Here is a 25,630-nt window from a genome sequence, read left to right on the forward strand (position 1 = left end):
AGATTGAGAGCAGATATGGTGGTGTGGTCACATGTGCAGCACACTGTATCTGCAGCACACCACTGAGTTGCTGCATGAGTCCAAGTGTGCCATTCTTCCTCAGAGGTCGAGACAACGTTGCCCTTTCATCAAATATTTACTGCCGAGCTGCTTCTCAATCAACTGAGTGGTTACCTGGTGAAAACATAGTTACCAGCATGCAACAAATGACAGGCTATTAAGAAGCAATTCATCAGACACGGCGCAGGAAATCAGAGTCTGCGATAAGCAACTGTAGATGCTCATTCTTTTCTAGTTTGTTTTGCTGAAACATTTCACTGAAATACACCTACAAAAATGATTCTAAATTCTGTCCCCATGCAGGAGAAAAAAATGATGAACTGTTGATGTTTTAGAGAGAGAGAGAGAGAGAGAAAGTGAGCGAGAGAGAGAAAGAGAGTGAGAGAGCAAGAGAGAGAGAATATCTGGGAGCGAGGGTGACACATCATGGGGAGCTGTCACCACAGATCAGTACGTTCACCTCTCGTGCTCCTGGATAGAGCTCCCTCCCTCCCTGCTGTCATGCTTCGCTTCTTCTCACCCATGAAAAGGCCAGCATTTGGGGTCTAGCAGTCTGTCCTCTCAGAAGGGGACATGGGAGGAAAATCTGGCCAGCCCCATCTGTCCCAGTTCACTTGCAAACTGTGCTCAAGCGTGACCCTGCAACCAGTGCAAGGCTGTGTTGATAGAGATTTAAAATGACGATAGCTAAAATGTGTATGAGATGAAAGGGGCATTAATGGGCTGACCCCAAACATGCTGCCGTGTCTTGTACTGACATTATCACAGACTAAAACACAGTGATGGATTTGTTTCAGCAAACTCTACTGATGAGTGAATCCACAGGGTCCAGGTCTGTGGTAATAATTACTACTGCTCACTGTGGATGAGTGAGACCACTCTCTGAGGCCGCTGATGCCCCCCAATCAATTTCTGACGTTCCACTGCTCTCCCTGTCTTCAGTGCGCACGCCGAGCTCCAGTCAGACGCACTCCTCTGTATTCCATCACCATCAGCAGACTGCCATTACTGACGCCTGGGTGGCATATTAAGAGAAAGTGAGACATCAGAGCAGGAATAAAGACGAGTGACAGGGACTGTTGACTGTACATTCATTCTACATGGGGGGGGGGGGGGGCTGATTTGGTCTTTGATTAGTAAACTCAACTCTGTGTGTGTGTGTGTACACATACTGCATATATATATATATATATATACACATATATATATTTACTTTTTATGTGACTAACATAATTAAATTTAATAATAAATAATTTTATAATATTTGCTATTAGTCAAAAATAAACTAAATTTCCCTCAAATGGCTGATTAACTGCAGCCAAAATATTCATCTTTGCAGTTTTAAAACTTACAACACATGCTTCTTCAATTTCTTTAAATTAGTGAAGTTAAAAGTGAAGGAACACAGACTCAAGGCAATTAGCTGCTTTTCTGTGTTATTTAAATGAGCATTTTCTTTTCCCAACAGGGGGATGTATAATGAAGCTTCACCTAATCATCCATCATTACAGGTGAGTCTCTGCTATTACCTTCATCTTACTGCTCTTGAATTTTGACTATGCAATTAAACTGTCATGTCCTTTCTGAAACAGAAAGATGTGAGATGCACTTGTGTGCCCCAGATAGAAGACCAAAGTGATGGAACAAGGCTGGTTTTGTATGCTTCCTTTTTATGTAAGACTTTGCATGCTGCAGGCAACCACACTGCAACACATTTCTGAACACATAAAAGCCTATCTTCTGAAACAGAGCAGATACACAAAGCAAATGGTCTTTCATGTCTGGAAATACAACTGGTAATTGCAAATGGGTGTAAAATAAACAAGCAGAACAATTTGCTTTAGTTGAGTGATAAGACATGGGCAAAGTCAAGGGGTCAGTTTCAAAACTGCTGTGATAAGAAGGAAGGTTGTGAGAGGAGGAGTCTGCACAAAGGACAGTTGGCAATAATCCCTGTTAGGTTTACACAGTCTGTCAGCCAGTCAGTTATCCGGCCTCTGTGGCTGTGTGGAAGGATCCTGACTAGTTGCTGCGCTTCTGTCTTCAGTGAGCAGCGAGCAGAGCTGGTTGTGAGTACACCTCGCTCACATCAAACAAGAGACAAGTTCAAATGGGATCATAAGGAGACATAACGAGAGCAGCCCAACAACACGCTCCCATGGAGCTGCCGCGTTTGTTCGGGCGATTACAACACGGGCATCGATATCAAATCACAGCAAACGACCCAATGCATCTGGCCAGGGTCTGATTTGTGACATTTACCACATAACATTGCTAGAAATAACTAAAATAATGATGTCAGACACTTGAGCATCATCTAGTCTGGTAAATTCAGATGCATTTCCATCTAGCAAGCTATAAAATGCTGCATTTCACGGCTGAGTTACAACGCAGCGGTGCTTCAGCTAAATAAATCAATATGTGCTCTAATGTTTAAAGCATAAATCTGTCTCATTTGTCACAGCTAACAACATGGATGAGTGTTTGCCTCATTGCGTGTTAGAGCCCTGCTCACGATGTGTCCTGGGCTCATTACCATTCAGGCAGTGAATGCCTGTGTCTGACCCAAATTCAAGATGACACATGTAAGATAAACAGTTTCTCAGTCATTCTGCACGTCATATTTTCAGTTGTGGCACAGTTGCCCTGCATGTCCTGGCTCTCCACATGACGCTGGAAAGGGTAAAGACACGCAGGAGTCGAATGGGCTCTCACAGGTGCTTTGCGGGTTGCTTCCATGGGTTCACGGTGGGAAAAGAATCTAGACCAATTGAATCAATTGTTGCAGCTGCCCCAGGGATAGAGGCCTTAGAGTCAATCATTGATGCATCCAAGGGAATGCTGGGAACGCTGCAGCACATCTTCCCTGCTCCAAGGGAAACTGTTGTTCCATCTGTGTATTCTGAACCTGTGCATGGTTTAATCAAGAAATGTGTGCTCATCATATGTACTTGCTCTTTGCTCATCTACAGTACATCTTATATTCTGGTAATTAAACATGAGCTGGGTTGTCTACCAGCAACTGAGAATTCTCTCGCCCTCCTCAGCAGAGATGGAGGGAACGACTGACTGGGAAACATTGATTTCACTGTAATTTGCCTTTAGGTGTCAGAGAAATGCTGAGTATAACTAGCAAGTGGTACTAATGTTCCACATTTACTCAGTGCCTTGGTGCAGATTAGCATTGATTGGTCTTTCTGAGGTGGAAAGAGATGTTGGTGATACATACACAGAAATATTCCTCATCTGTCATGATGACTGTGCGATGCTGACTGGATAATGTAGGCGGTGCTGGGAAGGCTTGATTTACAGAGAATGCTAACACCTAGCTCACACCACATGACCTTAGCCCTGGCTTTCCTTTCGCTGATCAGAGGCAAATCAAGTGGCACGTGTGACTTTAGCAACACATCATCACCACCAGGTATCCTGCTGGCTTAGTATCTGCATCTGTCTGAAACAAGCTGCAGTCAAGAGAGCTCACGACAAAGCAAGACAGGAAACTTGCAGGAAAACCAATCTTTGACTACAGGAAGTGTTCTTCTCGGAGTGCATTGGCAACGTGGACTCATTTTTGGAGCAAACACTGGCTGTAAAGAGTGAAACACGTAGAAACACTGTACGCTGTCTCGTGTGTGGTAGTGCATCACTTGCTGTGTCACTCATCTTTCTGTGACAAAACCTACAGTAGTTTTGGTGAGGCTGGCCTGACCAACTCTTCACGGTGAATGATCTTGTTCTGTGACCCCCGTTTACTGCTCAGCTGGACGATGGCTTCTCGTTTTTGGCTAGCAGCTACAGCTCCTTAACAGGAAGAGTTCTGCACCCCCCTTAGCGGGCCTTCTTCTAGATATTATGTGCAATTCATACGTCTCTGACTGAAGATGGCATGTTGTGTACACCATGAACACTCCAGCGATCTGATGTTTTTGAAAGCTGTCAAGTCGAGCAGCCACAAAACAAACCAAGAGCTGCAAGGAAACCAAGACGAGCCACAAACATCTTCTCAAACCACGTTAAATGAAATGTTTTGTGAAGCACAAACTGAATTAAAGAGGTAGGTTTTTCTGCGTCAATAGAAACAACAAAGCAGGTAACATACATTTAGAGTTATTTGTCACAGACACACACTGCGAGCAGACCAACCCACACAGCCTGGTATGTGTGTGTATGGTTGGCTCACAGCTACATGTCCACATGCACACATCACTTCATGAAGCGTGAAACGTTCAAAGGCAGAGCTACAATAATTGCACTCATTTCCAAACATGTATTTAGCTGAACAGCTGTATTTTTTGGTGACAATTTACTTGATAATGCCAATCAATGCCATCCAAATTGAATTCTATAATGAAATATGCAATCATCGCTGGCAGTAAAGATTTGTATTCTTGTTTTGAGAGACATTCTGGACAAAAGCTCTGACAGTGAATGAGGCCCTGAAATACGCAAAAATCGGCACATGACCTTGGAGTGCATTTAGCACTTTCAAGTTTGGCAACTTTAATACATTATTGATCACACTGATCCCTCCTTCCTTAAAGCCTGAGGGCACGATTTGGAACATAGTTAGTCTAAACTATGCAGCTGAGCTTATGTATGCAGAACTAATGACACTCATTCTCATTTCTCTCCTCTGCATGGCCTATATTTGGAAAAGCTGGATTTCTGTGGATCCTGTGCGGTAACAAATAAAAGATGGTGATGTGACACTCTTCTCTAAAAATGTTTTTACACACTGTTTCATACTGTAATGTCATCAAATATTGGCTACAAATGTGCGTATGTGTTTTCCCATCTGACACTGGAGACCTTCAGACATGGAAAATAGAAAGTAGATACTAGAGTCCCTACGCTCTCGCTACATCTCCTCGTTCTCGTGGGAGAACCACAGGCGTGTGGAATGTAGGAGAATGCAAAGCCAGTATCAGAGGATTGAAAGCAGCCGTTTGGAATTCTATGCACTGTAATTCTCTAGCAGCTACTGTTGTTTCATCTGTTTTCTAGTTGTTCACCTGTCACCACCAGTCAGCACCCAGCTGACACAGTAGCAACTGGGCTGAAACTGCACAGCTCAACGCTACCTGGGTATCAACATCCCAGGTTTGTTCAAGAATTCTAACAAGAGATTTTTGTGATCACTTTTAAACATGTGACGAAAATGATGGAATGCATATTTTATGTGTTTATTTGGGTCATTAACTCACTCCGGAAGGCAGCTCCTTTCAGATTGTGATGAGTAATGGGGCGGGGGGCTTGATTCCCGTTCAAAAACACCACCTACCTACTGTGTTCAAGCAAAGACACGCACCTCATATACTCCCGCTCTGCTACCTCCACCCCCAAGAGTGAAACACAGCAGCTTAGTATCCCGGTTGATCTGCAACATACGCTAATGAGCTCGGCGGTGCTACACAACACGGCCGGAAAATCGAAGGAGCTGGAAGAGAAGTGTAAATTAAGAGTGATCTCCCCAGACAATCCACCGGACAAAGGCAGGCATACTGAGATATTTACTAAGCAGCCCAGCCAATCTGAATCAAGGCCCAGCCATCTATAGGGGATGCTAATTATCACACTTCAAACAATTACAATGCACATTGAGATGTTCTGTAACTGTAACAGAAAAATTAAAAGTGCAGTCTGTAGACAAAACAATCCCTATTAATGGACTTCCTACAGATATGGAAAAAGGGGGATGAATCTAGGGGGCGGCAGAGGTAGAGTGGCCGTCCAGCAACCGAAGGGTGGCTGGTTCGATCCTCATTTCCCCCTGTGACCATGTCCAGATATCCATGAGTAAGATACTGCGACGGACTGCTGATCTGTCCAGGGTGAACCCCGCCGCCTATCCAATGTCAGCTGGGATAGGCTCCATCACCCCGCGACCCTTAACAGATAAGCAGTATAGAAAATGGATGGAGGGATGGATTGATGGGATGAATTTAAAGAACACCTATTTATTATATCCACTGACTGCCTGCTCTTTCATAGTTGAAGGCATAACATTTAGGTGACAGAGTGGCTGAATTTGATGGTGCATTCTGTCATTTCAAACTCCAAGCCAATTCAAGAGCAACCCTTTCATGGTGGATTGATGAGATTAAATGCATTTGACAGCACAGCAAATACAGCTTGTTTCATCACCCTGTGTGTGTGAGTGTGTGTGTGTGTGTGTGTGTGTGTGTGTGTGTGTTGGGGGGGTTCACTGTTCTGCCTACTTGTTTTCGCCTGGCATTGACTGATGGAGTTCAGCTGTGCCTCTTGCAGGTAGAAAAAGAAAGAGAGAAAAGTTTGTTACAATGTGCTGTTATAAAAATAAATGAATGATCTTTTCATGCTGATATAGAAAATGAAAAACAGGCAAATGGCTTGAACCTCTCTAGACTGGAATCACAGAGGAAAAGTGCTTTGTAGAATTCCACTCAAGCAGGCAGAGATGTATTTCTTCAGACCACCTCTCCTTCAGTTTGTCAATAGCTCTACTCTTACAACATCTGAAACCTTAAATGTCAAATTCAGTGATTAAATCGATAGGGAAACTAATCTCCTATTGCCTCAGACCAAATAGTTTGTAAATCCAGCAGCAATCCCCTAAGTAAGCACAAGAATTCATGAATGTTAAACACATTTGGTTTTCTCTCCCTGAACAAAGGAGCAGCTTTGATACCACCACCCTTTCTTGTGCTTATAGGACAAGACTGCTGAGCTGACACTTTTTTCTTTTAAATATGAATATCAAATGAGGCTTTAGCTCCTGATAAAGCACGATTCAGCTACAACCTATAGAAAATGTTGCGTACAGCAGGTGTGTGATGCTGCTTGTGATTTGACAGCAGAAATCCTTGTGTCGTGTTTTCAAGCCTTTGTTTTAATCCTTTTACTTCTTATAGACGCTCAATATCAATGCGTGAGATAAAGAAGTGCAACCGTGGACACTAAATTGAATCTTGAATGGGGGAGATTAAGAGTGGAGGCTGAGAGAGCAGAGGACACACTGCAGTGTAAGAGGCTGAAATCCCTGCTCCCAGCGAGTGCAGCATCACTGATACTCACAAGCCTGACACCAATAGGACCAACCATCAATCAAGCTATCAGGCAGGTCAAATGGCCATAAAGTACCCCCCACTCTCTCTCTCTCTCACACACACGCACACGCACACACACACACACACACACACACACACACACTCCCTTCTCCACAATACACTTTGTCACAGCATAAAGGCTGCTTGCTTTGATGATTGTTGGCTCAGCATAGAGCTGTCCGAAGGAGCCGTGCTCTCAATCCTTACACCACCATCTAATAATGCTTTAATCTGCCCGAAACTCCCCCTACAGCTCGGACTCATCTAATCCCCAAGAAAGAGGAGCCAGATGGTCATGAACAACTGCTGGGGGGCTTGAGGATGAGCACATGTATGGAGATGCCAGTGCCTGTGACTCTGTACCTTGTGCTTCAAGTTACCACTGTAAACGCAGTGGTGTGTAGGTAGCTCTGTGTGTGTGTGTGTGTGTGTGTGTGTGTGTGTGTGTGTGTGTGTGTGTGTGTGTGTGTGTAAGAGCGCTCAGGCATGTGCACATAGTCAGAAAGAAGAGACCCCTGCTGTAGTTGGTGTCGTGTTTCTGCAGGGCACTCTTCCCTCTTCAGTCCAGGGATGAGATGTCAGATCTTCACAGGCAGACGTCTCTACCAGCTGCGGTGACCTTGTGACTCCTGGAGGTAGAGCTGCGCCGTCTCAGGGGTGTCAGGATACAACATGCCTCTAACACCCCCTCCAGAGCTCTCAGGGACCCTGCATTGACATCGTATGAGGGGCAAAACCTTTATTCCCAGTTTCACTAACCTTCAACTGGGTGCAGTCCTGTGCCAGTCTGCCAGCTGCCTATCAGCCTTGAGCTGTCATGTGTGAACTGAGACCCCCATCAGCCACATGCTGCTGCCAGACCCTGACATCAACCCCCCCTTTTCCCACAGAACACTGATTAAACTGCATTTACAATGAGGTAATGTGTGTGTGGGGGGTATCAACCTGCAGGAAGAGAGGGGAACATGCATGGTGGGTGCTCATTAAGTGAACATTATAGAAGTAAAAAAATCAATTAGTGCACAGAGGGGGATGAGCTGGGCTGGGGAGATTCCAAAGCCACTTAAGATCCTAATGCCCCCCCCCCCCCCCCCCCCCCCATCTTGGCACACATGCCAATGTTCACACACGATGACTCTAAAGGGAGAGACTACACAGAATTAATTTCCATGGAAGGCAACCACCTAGACTCTACATAAATCGCAGACCTCCTCCTCATCCAATCCGAAGCCTCTGTCACCTTCTTAAGAGGCAGCTGGTTAGTAGCACTGAGGGTTTGCCACTGAACAGGGTTAAGCACAAACTGAGCCTAGAAGGAACCCAGGAAGTAAACGCTTTCAAGCAAATCCGCAGAGACTGCCCCTTGGAGGAGATGGATTACAATGACCTATTGACCTCTGCTGCGCTTGACCAATCTACAGTAGTGCTGCTAATTATGACCTGCTCCACAACTGACATAGCAGCATAACACCACTATGTTGCAGGAGAGTTAAATGAGGTCTGCTCACAGCTCTGACAAACACAGACAGGCTTTAATGATGAGAAAGTGACAACTTTGACTGACTGATTGAGAACGTGTTAATGAGCAGAATCGGAGTGACATCATTTTTGTGACATTCCTAGAAGGTGAGTTCTGCCTGTGTGGGCCAGTCCGACAAACTCATTATTCAAATAGTCAGATATGATTTTCAATCCTCACTTTAAATTTGACTGATTGAGCGCCGAGGCTATCATGAAATGAGAGCAGCAGAGAATTCACCTTCTCCGCAAAACCAAATTCCTTGACTGTCAGCCCCGTCATCCTGTCACTTTTATCAATCTGTTATTGAGCGTCTCCTGAGATTTCCTTTTATCTGCCGGTTTCAGAGCCGCACAGTGAAAGACAGACAGCCTGAACAGCATTGTTAGAATCTGTTCGAAGATCACCAGAGGAAAACACATCTGAAATCGCTTTGCAACCAACAAAGCCTTAAAAAAAAAAGCAGTAAGGATTTTGGCTCTGCATGGAAGTGAATTTTTTCCTGTTGCATCAGGGTGGCAAAATGTTTTGCTTGCTTGTAAAAGGAACCTTTACTATATATTGTTCTTTCCCTCTGCAATGTGACTGCTAAAATATCGGTGCAGTTTTACAAATTGCTGGTGATTTTTTTACATTGTTGTATCTATCATTATTTCTGGTGCCGGGTTTTGTGTACAACATTCTGCTCCACGCAAATTGCCCCTATTGGGAGTCATAAAATAGTTCTTGCATTGCACTGTTGTGTCTTGCTGAGATTCTGTGAGCAGCAGCAGGAGTGGGTTAAAGGTGCTGCTCATGTTGAAGAGGACATATAATGTCCCTTCATGTTTTTATGTCACCATTTTGGTTGCATTGAGTGACATCAGCATGAATTTATGGTCAAAGAGCTCTTAGCTTCAGCTCTACAGGCAATGACTCCAGCCACTTTTGTCACGAGGTCAGAAAGAGCTGCCCCCCTCTCCGAAAAACCCACATGGTTGTGACTGGCCTGCTGCTCAATGTGTTAGAAACATCCCACACTTTAACTGTTGTTAGCCTCCCATGACTCCCTGAAGTGAGAAAAAAAAGCTTATGGATGGAACACGCCTAAAGAAGGACGCAGGGGCAGTTACAATTTCAATGACGCCCCTTGTGATGTGTTACGGGGAACCAAAACTGAACAGCTCATTTAATCCCAGACTAAAGAGCAAGCCAGCCCAAATCAAAACAAGTGGACATTCATACTTCAGTTTGAGTTCGCGGGCACAGCTTAGATACAAATTTAGATCCACAAGAGCTGAAAAGTTGAGTTTTTTTGTCTGATGGCGCTTTTCAGAATGTTTTTGGAGGTTTGAGCACACCTGAGCTGCTAATTTGATCATCCTCTTTTGCAAAACCGCAATTTTCTATCAAGACCTGGCGTGAAAATGTGAAGATATGCCCATATTCTTACAGAAATGATGCTTACGTCTGGTGATCCGAGTCCTCCTGGAGAGACAGTGCAGGTTAGAAAGCCTTTTCTGTCCATAATGGACTGGTTGTGCTCCTCGGCTTTAGTCTGACGTAAACTGTCTCCTTCTGAACAGCCTGCGGGTAGCACAGAATAAATGCCAAATCCATTTACTCTTACCTTTTTTATTATAGGTGAGTTAGTTGGGAAAAATTGCTTTATTCAAATATCAAATTTATATGGGCTGCTCTATGAAAATATGCAATTCAAACTGTTTAAATCTCCAACTCAAATCAAAGAAAATGAATCATGTCCAACCCAGAGAAATTGTTCGATTCAAAGAGAAGCTCGCATCAGTCAGTGTCAGAATCAGCCTACATCAGCCCAGCGTTTCTGACCCTTTCACAAACATTCACATCAAGGCATAGCACAGTGAAGAGCCCCCGAGCCATTTGGATGTCTGTGCACATCACTCTGGCCCCTGCTTCAGTAATGATATTCCTAATAATGTGCATAGGTATGGTATATTCGCCTGAAGCTGTGGAGACCTCCAGTGCTTCAGCCCTGAGTCTGCCCACAGTGCTGTCCATCTTTGTGCAAGCAGCCGACTGTGAGATGGATCTTGGTTTGTGTGGCGCATGTGTACGTGTGTGTGTTTTCAATGCTGGCCTGGTCACAGCTGGGCCTTGGCTAATGCCCACTCTGTGGCCTCCAGTGTGCCCCAGTTAGCACAGCTCACAACCCAGTGACATGGTGGGCCAACACTGGTAGAGTCCCCAGTGCTGGGATGTTTTCATCCATCACGCTTTGCTGCACCCACACAAAAGACTTGGCCCCATAACCCATAAGCCCTCTAATCCATTCTGTAAACATTCAAGGGATTCCCACTTTTACAACAAATGTCCATGCATGAGTACACAGCAGAGCCCGCCACACGCTGGCCGGGTCCCACACCAGGCGACGTCTGAGCACATTTGGCACCATTACATCATGATCAATGATTTCTATTAAGATCATTGCCAACGATCAATCACACAGAAGCCAAAATTTTCCTGGTGCAGGAAATATGATTTTGGGCTCTGATCATTAGTTTCCTTATTATCGATAGTAGCTTCTTTAACAATAAATAGTTTTTTGTTTTTTTTAAAGAATGAATGGTCAGGCATAATAATAAGAGACAGAATAATAAGACACGCAGATCAGAACAATTCCAAACTGAATCCAGCATCTCACTCTCTCAGCTCACAGGCTCCTCCTGCATGTAGCGCTGCCCATCAAATATACTGGAGGGGTCTGCACTCTGTCTCTTACACCCCAAAGCCAACATTTCACCTTCATATCATTGTATAAGCGATGGAGTGACCCTACTGAACCCTTGCCCCCCCCCTCCCCCCCACCACAGACTCTGCCTTGACATCCAGGAATAGCAACAAGCAAGAAAAGAACAGGCATAGACACCCTGACGTAATAATCAGAAACATGATTTCACTGACATCATCATCATCATCATCAGAGTCATGATTAACATCGAAGAGAAAAACTTGACTAAGCCCACACGTTCATTAGGTGTGGAATGATTCCTAGTTACTCAAGAGAATTCGCACATCGACTGGACTGTTACCCGGTATGTTGAGGAGGACACTGACGGAACAATGAGACACTTACCCAGAAGATGAGATTGAAGATGAACATCAAGTATTTCAAGCAGCAGAGGCAGCCTCTTGCCATGTTGCACTTCTTGAATTCTAAAAGGAACACAAAGGATAGATCCAGGTAAAAGACTACGTATTTGCTGCCTTTGGGTGAGCTGTACTTGTTGTTGGTCTTGTCTCCTGCGCTGCTGTCAGCTGCCGCTGCAGCCTGCCCCTGCTGTGTGTTTTTGCGTGGCCCCGTGGAGCCGTAGAAAGCACCGGCAGTGAAGCCACGACCGCCAAATGGGCGGCCAGACGTGGAGGCTTGAGCAAAATCAGAGTCACGGCTATCTACAGAAGGGCTTCGGTGAATGGCTGACTCCTCACTACTGGACTTCTCCATGCTCTAGAGCTGCAGCGGCTGATGAAGGTCTCCCTGATGCACAGTCTAGCATAGTCTCACAGATCACAGGACAGAACAAGTGGCCCTCCGAGTCTCCACTGCTGCACACTCTGAAGCCAAAGCAGAGAAAAGCCACACAGAAACACAGCTACATCCACCTCAAATACACAGGTGAAGGGAGCAGTTCAGGTGAGAAAGTGCCCAGAAAGGAGGTGAGTGGAGCTGCACTGCTCAGACACCCCTGCCAGGTGCAAGTGTCTGCTGCTCGCTGCCGTTGTCCTGCTTTGATAGTCCTGAAGTAGCTGCACAGGAGGGTCCCATGAGGAGCATTACTCTTGTCTTTTGGCAGGGCTGTCTTTCCAGGAACAAGTTACAGTACTCCCTCTCTCACTCTCCTCATGTGCCGGGACTATTCCAGTGGGGGTGAGACCCCAGTGAGTCTCAGCTGCTTCACCTCCGCGCTCTCTTGCTGAGCTGGTAACTTTTCTCCCCTTGTCACTTTGCTCTCCTCCTTCTCTTCTCTTGCTGTCTCAATGTCCTCTGATGTGCCTTCCTTTGCCGTGGTCTCTCGCTCTCTCTCTCTGTCTCTTTATATATGCCTGTCTCCTCTAGTGTACCATTCTGTGCTCAGCTGCTCAGTCCTCCGCACTGCCGGTGCTCTGCTCTCCCAGTAGCAGCACTCTGGCTAATGTGCTGTTCACGGCAGATGCAACCAACGGGCATTGCCTATTTCCCAAGGAGAACACTGCCCTCCTTCCCTAGTTCTCTCTCTCTCTCTCTCTCTCTCTCTCTCTCTCTCACACACAGCCCCTCCCATCTGCTGAGCAGACAGCCAATGCAGCTGCAGCCAGACTTGAGCTCCTCCTCTTCACCCCCAGTGTCTTTAATAAGCCCATCGCTGTGTTTTTCTTTGACTATACATGTTCAGCTATTTCATCTCTATTGTCAGGGGGATTGAGGAGCCGGAGCAATTGTGGAACAAACAAACAAAACAAAAACCATGAAGGTTATAGATGTTGTCTTTGGAGTACAGGGTTTCATGTTGTATGAGGTGGAATTTGAATATGGAAGATGACAGTCTGTTGACAAGTAATTTCACACATGCCAGTCGTGTTTCTCCCTGTTTCAATGTTTAACTACAATTTCACTGATTTCTGTTGTCACAAATGCAGAATAGTTCAGTCTGGCAGGAGGTGATTTATTTGCTATTCCTGTTAAACAAGCTCAGACATCAGTCACTCTCACTGGAATAACTCTCCGTTTGATGCAGGAGGTAGCAAAAGCTGCAGCCTGTTGTCGTTATTCATCACAGCAATGGCCACATCCATGTAGAGGGAACCAATTTCCTGCTGATGTCTGAAGCACGGAAAGGGGATAGCGGCTTTAAGATGCTGAGCACTCTTCCCCTGCAAAGCCAGGGTCACACCGAGTTGCACTGCTGATTCACAAAACAAGCTGACACGATGTGACCGAGCTGCGATTTTTTTGTGTCTTTTTAAAAAAAAACTGAATCTCTTCTCTGAAATGCCTGTCTAAATATCTCCGCGCATCATATCACTTTTAAGTAAAACAGGATGATTATTGCAATATTCAAGTTGTGTCTGTCACCGTGAGCTTGCCAACATTTAATTGCACCCTCAGCGGACTGTAACAATTCTAATGACAATATAATTGCCCTTATTGACTGCCAGAATCAACGCTTTCCTCCAGGACTGTTGAGCCTGAACAGGTTAGACTGCACACTGTTCTGCTGCCGTAATGGTCTCCTTTCAGCTGAGCGCCGCCGACGGCTCAGCTGAAAGGCAGATGGAGCGGGAGTTTCAACTCAGTGGTCTTAAAGATAATTCCAGTAAAACCCAAATGTTACTGAAAACCCAATTCCAGATTTGTGTTTCACGACTGTAAAAAGAGCAAGCACATGTATCTTGAATATACACAGCAATTGGCAGCAAAGGTGAGCGTGTTCAAAATAGAATCACTGGTTTGAAACAAAAGTTCACCTACACTCTCCCAGCACAATGAAATACTTGTTCTGATGGGGGAGTGTTACATACAAATAAATAAATCCCATGTTGAAGTTGGAGTATTTTGATTTAACACGTTTCCTGTGCGAAGCTGCAGGGGAGCAAACGCAGCAATGCCACATGAGTGAAGCGTTGATGTCACATCATGAAAATAACTGCTCACAAGCACAGAGGAGGCGTGGCTTCCCGTCCGCCACTTTGAGAGCATGTTGGAAGCTGTCAGAAATCCAGGCACTTCCATCCAGGGAGCTTTCAGGCCCTTAACTACATATTCAATGCCGTCTACATCCGTGCTGCTCTCCCTGGGAGCTACACACATTTATCAGAGCTGGTCAGGCTCTTAGTGAGCATGTTGCCGATTCTTCAAGTGACCTGAAGGACACATCCTGAGCCAGTTCCCCCTGAGCCATGCACACATCCATCCATCTACTCAGAGCAACAGGGACCGCGCAATAGGTAGAAGGGATAAAGAAAGAAGAGAGCGAGAGAGAGAGATGAATCGATACTTGGGGGAAAAGATGTCTACTGGATGAAACACAGGAGTTGAAGTTAGGAGAGAAGATGGAAATAAATGCACAGCAGAGTAGAGCAAAGCAGCCTGGGGGGGGGGGGGGGGGGGCAGGCTCTGGGGTCAGTCTGATGATGGTCAGAGATTCCAGTTCAGAGGGACCTTCAGAGGCAGACATGCAAAGATATGCAAAAGGCAACAGAAAAATAGAAAGTCTAACAATTGCGTCAGTGTCTCCATTTAACAACAGCGAAAGACTAATTTTCAGAAATATTGTCTCGATGATGGATGTGAGTGATCGATTACTCGCCCTTATGAGGAAAATTGAGCTATTAATCAGGAAACTTCATCTTTCTTATTTCTTTTCTATCCATCTTGTAAAGTGTGATCCACAATCAATTACACACACCAATCCATTTCAGTGCAGTGATCTTGCCTTCAAAATAAAAGCAGCAATTCTACAGTATTTTACTCTTTTGGTTTAGACCGAGCTGCTTTGAGACCCTTATTCTGAAATATTCTTTACATGTAACGAGCATAGACACCATTTTCACTTTCTCAAAGAACTTACAAAAAGCAGGATTATCATTTTTCATGAGGAGAGGACGGTGTAGTCAATGCTCATGGCGATGTACGCCAGGTCCGTTTGCCATGCGTAGCACAAGCTGAAGATGAAGTCAGCAATCATTGTAACAGTTGGAGCAGCTGACTGGGTTCGGTGTGCCAAACAAGTGTGCAAGCTTGTTGGTGCACCTCTGCCAATGTCTACCATCTTTGATCTAGAAGAGCCCAGGTGACACTGATGGCAGGTGGAAGTGAAAAGCTTCAAGACTATCCAAAGCTGATGACGCCCACTTCAAAGACCATTCAGGCGCCAACGCTCTGATTTGTAATCTTGAGTACGGTGGGCGGTAGTATTGTTACTGCCAAGTATGTGGTACTCCTTCCTGCCTACAGGCAGCACAGCACAATCAAGCTGGAGTATTTGATACAAAGTAGTATGAGGTAAAGACAAATATCTGGACCAGAAATACAGCCAGAGTGCAGACCTTTTCTGAGGCCACGACTGACGGGAGGGAAACAACATGCAGACACCTTGGTGGAGGAAAAACCTCCTCGGGAGATGAAAAGGAACATTTTCTTGAACAGTATTTTATTTCTACATATATATCCACTTTATTACACCTACAAATAATTAAACCTATGAGATGTACTCTATAATTCACTTGCACTTGGCTACTGAGTAATTTCGGTTGTATTAATTAGGGAAATAAAAAGAGGTTATCACAGAAACTCAATAGAAGAGCTGCACTTGATGAATTCATTCAGTAACCTGCTGGTTCAGTTGGTATTTTGTGAACAAGCCTGTTGGATGCAACATGCGACAGCTACTGAGGTCGTCCAAAACAAAGAAGATGTTGTAGTTCGAAGTTCACTTTTTTAACACATGACGCCTCATCAGTGCACTGGTTTGACTTCAAATGCTCGCAGATGGAGAAGCAACCTGCAGCCTCCTCTTCATCCCTTCCTCTTCTGCTGGAGAAGGTTGCAGTTCTTCACGCACGCAGGAACAAAGAACAAGGAGAACCTCCTCAACTGATGCGCCAACAGTGATAGGGCCATTAAATATAGCTGTGCGAGCTGCCACACGCTTCTCAGTCACGAGACCTCCACTCGACACAATCACTGTTAGATCCCAGTCATTCAGTGAAGAGCTGTCTGAATACATCCCTCCACCTGGCTTCACACAAACAAGATAGAGCTGAAGAGCCTGACCCTCTGGTCAGGAGGTAGTAATACTGTTCTTGGAACTATTAACCATTATTTGTATTCATACCACATTTGGATATTTACAGATACACAATAATGGCTTTCTCTTAAGAAAACATGCAATGAATGACTGAAAACCTCAGACTCAAACCAATGTCAGGTACGACCAGCAGGGTGGATCAAACCAACAATGGAGGACAGCAGAATTAGTGATGCAGTTACTGCTTTTGATGAAGAGTTCAACCTCTGAAACCTGGAAATAACTGTTAGCATGAACTCTATAGTCTATAGTCTGACTCTGTAGTGTGAACACACTATTTAGCTGAATTAATCAGGTTTTCAGGGGGAAGATGTTAGCATGAGCACGGAGCCTCTGGCATCGTGACAGTAAACGCTTCGGACTGTCTAACTGGAATTGAATCATGAAAATCACAGCCGCCGTCACAAGGTCGTCCAAGTCAAAGTAAAGTTTATTGCTGGAGCTGAAAGCTGCATGAGAGGCGTTGTCATCGCCCGCGAAAACCCCTCAAAAACAGAACTCCAACTCCATTAAAACGCCACTGTGACTTGATGTTTATTTCAAAAACAGCGGCGAAGGAGGCCACTGAAGGAATCAGTGTGAAACATTTACAGATAGCTGCATTTGAATGTGTTAGCTCTGCATCAGCAGGGCGATACGGTGCACACACACTATATGACATGCAGCAGCACATGATCCTGGTGTGAATGTATGATCAAGGCCGGAGCATGAGGAGAGGATTAAAACTACAAAGGGTTTCTTCCCACACAATGTGTCACTGCCAGTGGCCTTTAGATCCTCAAACGTTTGGCCATGTCTGTTGCTGTGGCTGTAAACAGACACCACTGAAAACACGACATGCCCGATGTGAACAACACACTTGCTAGATCTTCAACAGCAAAATGCCAAACTAAAAGGACAACAAGATGTGAACATTGCTGCATTCTTCTCAAACGCTGTGCTGTGGAGATGTGCTGACGGGGTCTTCTTCTGGTATCCGCCGTGTCTGCCAAATCAAATTAAAATCAGACGTCAATCTGGTTTGATATTTATGACTTCTCCTGCCCTTTCATGATATACAGATTATAACCCTGAGATGAGACTGGCCAGACAGTGCTGCCATTCCTCTGTCATTCTTGGGTGATTTGCAACAAAAAAGTCAATAAAGGTGTCTGGAAAGGGTGTTAATTAGGAATTTATGGCTTCATGCTCCCCTGCAGATCCAACTATGATGGCATGTGAGGGTTCCACATAATGGCACTCATGCTGGAGACTGGAGACTGACTCTCAAAGTCAAATGGTGGCCACACACGGGAGTATCAGGTGGCGCGGGCTGCTGATGTCGTTCCAGCTCTGTTGTACCTGAACTCGCTCTGACTGTTCTCAGCTAATTTCAAAGGTGTTGAAACTTTGCTGTGTCCCAGTCGATTCGATGTGTATTTACATTTTTTCAAAATACTACAAAACAAAAACAAACACAAAAAACCTCTAGCAGCTTACAGATCTTTCAATTTTTTTTAAATCTTATTTTGACATTTCCATCAACTATTTCTGATGGCACTGGTGAGTGGGTCTGTGTGTGAGTGAGTTTACACCAGGTCAAACAAGGTTTTTCACATTGTTGACTTGTGAGATGAAGAGATTTTTACAGAGGGGAACTCGGGTCTCTTTTCATCCCTCAATGAATCAGAAAATATCGCCAACAGCAGCAAAAAGCTACGTCACCATGTTTTCCAAAAAAAAAGTTCTATATATCAGGCCATGAATTATTAATATTGACAAGCCTCTCTGTAAAAAAAAAAAAAGAAGAAAAAAAACCCCTTCTGAATCTAAATAAAACTTCAACGCGCCTGTGAGTGCAATTGAAGAGGAGCTTTCTAGTTTAGAGGATGAAAAGACAAGTAAAACACTCAGAGAATATTGATTCACAACAAAGAAGTTGTTTTGCTTTTAAAATAAATGTGACTGGACAGTCCCTCTGCACACAAGGAACCACATGGTGAGAAATGTTTGATGTATGTCTGGGAGCGTGCGTGCACACACACGTGCGTAAAATTAAACACACATCAAGCCCCAAGGTCCCAGAAGCCACTCCTGCAGCCAAGTCCCAATCTAAACTTAATTCCTGCAGGCACGTCTATCAGAGCTGTGGGAGATAAAGCAGGACGCAAGAGACAGGCAAAGTTTTACAAGTAAAGTGAGTATACTCAGACTACAGGATACTGCATTAGCATTTAGATCAGAAAGCGGCTCCTGCCATTGTAATGCAACACAGTATCACAGTGCAGTAAAGTCCAGTTCAATAGAAGCCAGCTCAAAGAGGTCAAATGCTTGTGATGTCTGTGGGAGTACGACGTATGAATCCCAGAATAGCCTGACTGATAAATCAAGAGTGACACCATGTTCTGATCATGCTGACCAAAGAAGCATCATAGCCAAGTCCATCAGTGCTGAGATTTCATGTAAAATGTGTGGAAAAGATGGAGTGTCAGCGATAGGAATCTCCTCCATTTGACTGGGAATCTGAGGAGCGCGCCTCTGACTTTAGGCCTCACTTATCAATTGACTGGCTCCGTCCATGACTGTTGATGTGGGGATGCAGGCTGTCTTCTTCAGAGCCCAATTCAGTTGCTACATTTCACATTGTTCACACACTGCACAATGGAAGCAGTGAAAGAAACATTTAGAAATCTTGATAGCATCGGCACTAAACTAAACACAGAGGCAACAGGAGCGTCCATAGCGTTTAAGTGAATGCTGTCGTTGGCATCTAAGCTTTTATTCATTCATTCCTTATTGACTTTCAGTGAAAGGACACGATTCTTTTTTTTTAATCCACAGTCTGCAAACTAATTAAAGAATAACAAACTTGTTATTGGAGGATTTATTTTGATACTCGATGTCTCATGAAAACAAAGTAATCAACATGCATCATTTGCACGTCAGCTTGTGTATTCCCCATGTAATTGTGCACATATTTGACATTTAACTGTCTTTCCACTCATATCCTTATTAATGTCATGGAACTCATCTCCATCATGCCCCCCGGTCTGTATTGTTCAGTACGTGCAGAAAGCAATCAAAGGTGTCAGTCTGCTCTTCAGCAGCTTTTGCTTTCGGCCTCTAGCCAAAAACGTCTGTTATTATGAAAAGTAAATCCACACTGTTAAAACACCACAGGACTAAATTGGCACCATTACTGCTGCTTATAAAGAGGTTAGCACACATTAAACTTCCTGACGGGGGGAAAAGGAATGACTTTTATAGGAATAACTCTGGCATGCTTAAATAAGACGTTCCATGGTGCGACATGAGTTGGGTTACAGGCCCTGAGCGTCAAGAGAGAAAATGGAAGCAGGTGCTGGCTCTTTCATGTGCTGGAGGAAGTGAAAGATAGATGGGATAAAGATGCAGCTCTAGTCATATGGAGGAACTGACAGCCGCGACACAAGTGATACTACTCACAGCTCATGTTTCCATAACCTGGAGATGCCGCTGGTGCAACAGATAAACTATTTAAGGCTGCGGAAGAACAAGAATATACAGTGGTTGGATTTTGCTTTGCAGTGGAAGTCTTGTGGCTGAGCTGTATTCATAGGGCGCCCCATAAGCAATGTAACACATGCTTAAATCTCCTCCTGTGCTTCAGGGGAATAGGTTAAAGGCCACGCTGGAGAGCCTGAAGACAAAAATGTCCTCTGGGTATGACAGGGGTCGGACAGGGTGAGGGAGGATGTACAGAATGGGCAGAGAACAAGAGAGGCACGCATATGGATCATTACAGACAATCAAGCATGCAGCACGTGCATGTGTCTCTGAGGGTCTCTGGGCCTCCTTTATGTGCTACTATGAAAGGCATGTTCTCTATAATGCCCCCAGCATAGTGCTGAGCGTCCGTGGAGCTGGATTAAAGGGTCAGCTTGAGCTGGGAGGCAGGTCAACACCATGCTTTTATCGCTGCCTCCTAACATACAAGAGAGTGGGAAACCATTGACGCCACACACAGCACATGTCAACATCATGGGAAGTCTGTCCAACATGAGAACTAGATAATAGGTGGATGAGCACGGTGCAGAGATGAGGAGGAGTCATCATCTGGCTGCTGGACTGGCAAAGGGGGGAAGAGTGGGCAACACTGCTGCTGGTGGCATGACATGAAGGTGGTGAGAAACTGTAGCTGCTAACAGAAAGACAGACCATGAAAGCAGCCACTTCTTCGCCATTGATGCTACTTGGTGTTAGGACTCCTGGAAGAGGATTCAGAGACAGGGACGGATTAAGACAGAGACAGACAGAGAAGTCACCAAAAACCCAATCATGGTGGGAACCAGCAGGGAGGGGAGGATGGCTCACCAGAGCTCCAACAGCTCCAGCTGGGTAGCACCTCCCCACAATATGGTGAGCCCTTACCAGCCTGTGTGTGAGAGTGCGTGTGCCTGTGTGTGTTTGACCGAGGGACATTGGTTCTGGCCCCTGGCACAAACACTGTCAATATGGCAGTGGTCATTCATGAGCAGCCGCTCTGTTAGCAGCATCCAGAGGGCCTGGCCACTAGACCAGGAACAACACACATGAAGACACAGAGAGAGAGAGAGAAACGGGGGGGCAGCAGACTGTGGCAAAATGTCCTGGATCCCTTCATTTTGACAGGAACTGCCCAGCAGAGGATTACTGCCCTCCTCTAAAGAAGCAGCTGCTATGCCATTGTGTTTGTGTGTGCGTGTGTGTGTGTGTGTGTGCGTGTGTGTGTGCGGTATGAATCAGTGACTGCGAAGAAAGCAACAGATAAAACCTGCAGTGTCATAAAGTCACACGAACTGTAGAAGATTCCAAATGTAAGATTGAAGAGAATCTAAGAGCATCATCCTGATAACTGCAGTCCCCACAGACTAGAGAATGATCCAGCGCAGAGTGGAGGACAAGCTGATGAATGTTTCATGTAAACAACCCAAAGCAACACGCTAAAGCCTCTTCACCTCCAAGGCTGGGGGAATGAAAACAGCAGATGTCAACGGAGCTGCATAAATGGGGTGGAAAAAGCCAAGAGGAGTGTCTTCACATTGGGCTAAATGCAGAAACATGCGGTCTGATCGTCATCACAACACACCGCGAACACAATTCACTCTCACACCCAACGACCAGATACACAGACACAAACAGCAATGAACATATGGGCATAGGTGCAAGATCAGTGACACACACACACACACACACACACACACACACACACACACACACACACACACACACACACACAGCTCCGCAGCTCAGATCACAGTGAATCCCATATGTTGTTAGCCCTCCAGCAACATGACTTTGCCATAATATAAAATTTTATGTTAAGAAAGTAATCCAATACTTTTACGATAAGCAACCCAGGACAACATTGATTATCCACATAGCGAACATTTACTTAGCAACCAAATGTTCTTAATTAAAGTGTGCAGACAGTATTTCTCTCCCGAGTCTGGAAGGAAATTGGCTCTGGCTACTTTTCTGATTTCACCTACTTATACATTTAACGCTGATGGCTCCCAATTCTGCTCATTGCCTTTGAGGGCTGATAATTACAAATTAACTCAATATTCCTCCACCCCATGTCATGGTTTTAGGAGCATGATAGTGGAGAAAATTGCCTGTCGATGATTTAAATGGTTTTTCTACCATAAAAATCCCCAAACATAATGAACAAGGCAAAAGTAATGTATGCAGAGGATTAATGAGCTCAGCATTATTCACTGTGCACTTACACATATATGTAAATAAGCAGTGTAGATAAATATATTTTCTCAGAGGAAATGACTGAATATGAATTCTAACAAGATTGGTCTGGACATGTCCTGAAAACTTCAGAGGCAGAGGGCCGTTGGGAGAGAAATGTGAGCCACTCTACCACTCAGTCATCAATTTTACATCACTCTCAAGAGCACAAGGTCTCCCTAAAACCAATTCACAGCCAGAAAATAGCTTTCCTCTGACCTACCACCTTTGGCAATGGATTATAATGTCAGCTTCTCCTCCCCGAGCTGAAATCACAATCGTCATACATCAAGGGGTGAAGTTAGGTAAAGTTTTTACATGGAAAAAAGGTGACGAGCATAACTTCTTTGCAGAAGGGCACATAGTTACCACATTTTTACATGAATCTAATTTTTGGCCAAAAAAAGAAAAATGGTCATGGTTTATCCAGCACTGACATCTTTTTAAAGTTTGTTTTCCATTTGCAAACTTGAAGCTGTGAGCCGTTAGCAAGCTAGCAGCAGGCCAGCTTAACTCAAGCTGGTTTGCATCTGAGCCCAGAAGACCCGCCTACTTCTTTCACATCTACAACGGCGGAGGAGAGCGAGCGGTTGACCCCACGACTGCACAGACCAACAGTTCACTACCTCACAAGTTGGGTTTTATATTATCCTGTTAGTTTTGTACTTACATAACGACAGAGATGCTTTCCAGGTCGGTGGCAGTCACTGCGACCTCTTCACTTTTATCAGCCGTGCATTAAAATATGGCCTCTGCCAGTCGGACTACAGCCACTTAACTGCAACGTGTTTAAAATACATGAAGGAGAGAACGAGCCTCATGCCTTTGGCTTCATTTTTTCTACCCTTGTCTGGTTGGATCCCTGCACCAACTGGAAATCCAGCAGTGGTTATTATTCTGTATACAGTCCTATTTCATATGACTAATATTATCAAGGGAAATGGGGTGATGTAGACATAGGATATGAAATTAGTAGCACTGGTCCGGTGTGAATAGGGCTCTTGTTAACGCACACCCATGTCTAGTCACGCGTGACCACAGTCTGGATTTGATCACTTTTGTGAGACACCTGAAATTGTTGCTGCTCAAGCGAGCGTGAGCTGTGCTGCACTTGATGGCGTTCCCCGCCGGACTGAGCCAGGTAAAAAACTCTATTCTGCAGCTGTTGCAGAGGGATGACAGCAGCCCTCGTATAAAGACTCCATCACTCCCAGAGCACACTTCTACTGTTACACACAGCACGGAGGGAAAAGAGGACATCTTTAAGGCCGTGTCCCACCATATGAAACCAGATACAGGGCCGGGGCACAGCCTGTCTCCCTGCACTCTTACTGTGTATTACTACAGTATTAATACAGCATCCCCACTCTCTCTCTCCCCCATACAACTGTGTATTTAATGCTCTCATATCTGGGTTCCTCCTGCTCTCACAAGCACACTCACTCTTGCTTCTACCCTGTTCACACAATGACCTTCAGCTGAATGAGCAAACAACCTTGGTAACTTCTTCACTGTAATGATTCATATTCTCCCACAATCACAATAAGCACTGCCGTTGCAGAGATGCTGTGTTTACTCCACATTCAGTGCAAGCCAATCATCACGCATACCTGGCTGTGATAACGTGTAATGCCACCTTCACAGCTCAAGGTCGTAAAAACAGCGTGGATAAAGAATGATGAGGTTAAAGAGGCCAGCTCAAGAATGAGAATTTGCAAACATGTCACCGAGTGTCTTCACATACCAGGGTGTGGAGGCCGGGTGAGCTGGGTCAGCTGTACCTAATTCATCAGGAGCTTTGATTTGCTCAGTGGCCTCGGCTCCAGCCCGTCTCAACTGCACTATTCCTGCCACATCACAGGTGGAGGCAAAATGGAGGCAACAGCAGAGAGTGTTCAGGCAGAGGAAAATAGGACTGACCTTCATCAGTGCATGGCATCATCCATTTACCAAATAATGACCGCATTTTTATAAGAGTCAAAGTCCAGAGAGGAAAAATATACCACAATAAAAAAAAAACAAATGATACTGATCATTATTGAACAAATGTGTTGATGTATTTTCAATCCAGATCAGGGCAACAAAGTGTCATCCCTTTTTATGATCATTTTTCTGACTTTAAAGAAAATGAAGACAAACACTGCAGCTGACTTGCTGACTCGTCCTTTTTCAAAATCAATTATTTCCTATCTGCGTGCAATCATTCTCTCACTCCACTGCGTTCACGGCTGCAGCAGCAGCACCAGTCGTGGTGTCACATGTCCAGAGTGCAAAAGAGCAACATGCATTTAACTCGGAGCGCGCTCCATTACTAGCTTGAAGGCGGGCGACAGGCCTCTCTGTCAGTTTTCAACTCACCAAGATGCTGATTCGCACAGTAAGCGATTGAATGTTCGACCAGCGATAGTTTGGTCAGTGTCAACACAACACATCAACCAACCACGTGACCAAAGGCCTGCAGCTCCAGACAGGAGCCAGGGAAAACATGCGTAACATATCGATGATGTGCTTTCATTGTGGTTTGCATTTACCACCTATGAATGAACATCCTCCCTAAAAATTGTCTCATCCTGACGATGAAACGCCTCCCCTGCTGGTGCTCTGCTGTCCGGGCTGAATAGTTCATCAGCTTAACTTCTTTTAGGGCATTTAAACTGCCTGTTTGAATTGTCCTCTGATTAGGCATCACACCCACGATTCTTTGGCGTACCTGATAATAACCGGGTGACACACCTGGTCTTTCCACACACAAAGAAAAGGTCCCTGCAATAAGACTCGTGGCAGCTGAACAAGGAGGACTGGTGTTGAAGGTCCTGCTGCCCTTATCTAAACTGTACTTTGGTTCCAGGGACAGCATTTACCAGACGTTGTGCCTCATCAGTTCCACTCCACTCTCTCTGCATTTGTACTGCACCCACATTAATATTCATAATATCAGCTCAAATTTCCCCCTGCAATTCATTATAATCAAGCATTTTATAAGTCAAAGTGACTGCAGAGGGAAGGAAAAGTTATCTGACGCGAACATTTAAGCAAAAACAATCAAGCCTCCGCTACAATGTGGCTCCATTGAGATGTAATCTGCAGTAATAACTCATGTGGGTACACATTATGTTTCTTGCATTGTGTATTCGAACACGAAACCAAGGAGCTGAATATTGCAAACAATAGCTTCACAACTGCACTGGGATGTGTATTTAATTCAATACATTACAACTGTGCTTTTCTTTTTTTACATTAGTTGCTTCATTACTGCATTTATTTTTGCCTTCACAAATCGTTGTGTCCTCTGGGTTCTTAATGCTAATATGTTATTCCCAAAGTTTGCTGGAGCCATGATTGTTTGTGCAGTAAGCTGACACATTCAGACCAGGTCTGTATAGAAACAGGCCCCTGGGCCTTGATGCACCGGCCTTCTA

At 44.8% G+C, this 25,630-nt stretch overlaps 1 protein-coding gene across 5 annotated transcripts in view; it reads right to left on the reverse strand.

Moving 5' to 3' along the window:
* tspan9a (tetraspanin 9a) overlaps positions 1-25,630 on the reverse strand; it is a 166,939-nt gene that overhangs the window by 56,916 nt on the left and 84,393 nt on the right. For 4 of the 5 annotated variants that reach the window (XM_086208156.1, XM_086208153.1, XM_086208155.1 and 1 more), the window contains one exon: positions 11,762-11,841. In XM_086208156.1, the coding sequence (XP_086064282.1) occupies positions 11,762-11,824 (63 nt within the window). In that variant the 5' untranslated portion in view covers positions 11,825-11,841. Of the gene's footprint in view, positions 1-11,761; positions 12,855-25,630 lie in introns of those variants that run through there. The other variant, XM_086208152.1, reaches the window with a different exon arrangement.

This window comes from Aulostomus chinensis, chromosome 7 (assembly GCF_037954235.1).
Source record: "Aulostomus chinensis isolate RoL2024-O1b breed Wild chromosome 7, RoL_Achi_v1.0, whole genome shotgun sequence".
In the NCBI taxonomy this organism is placed as follows: Eukaryota; Metazoa; Chordata; class Actinopteri; order Syngnathiformes; family Aulostomidae; genus Aulostomus; species Aulostomus chinensis.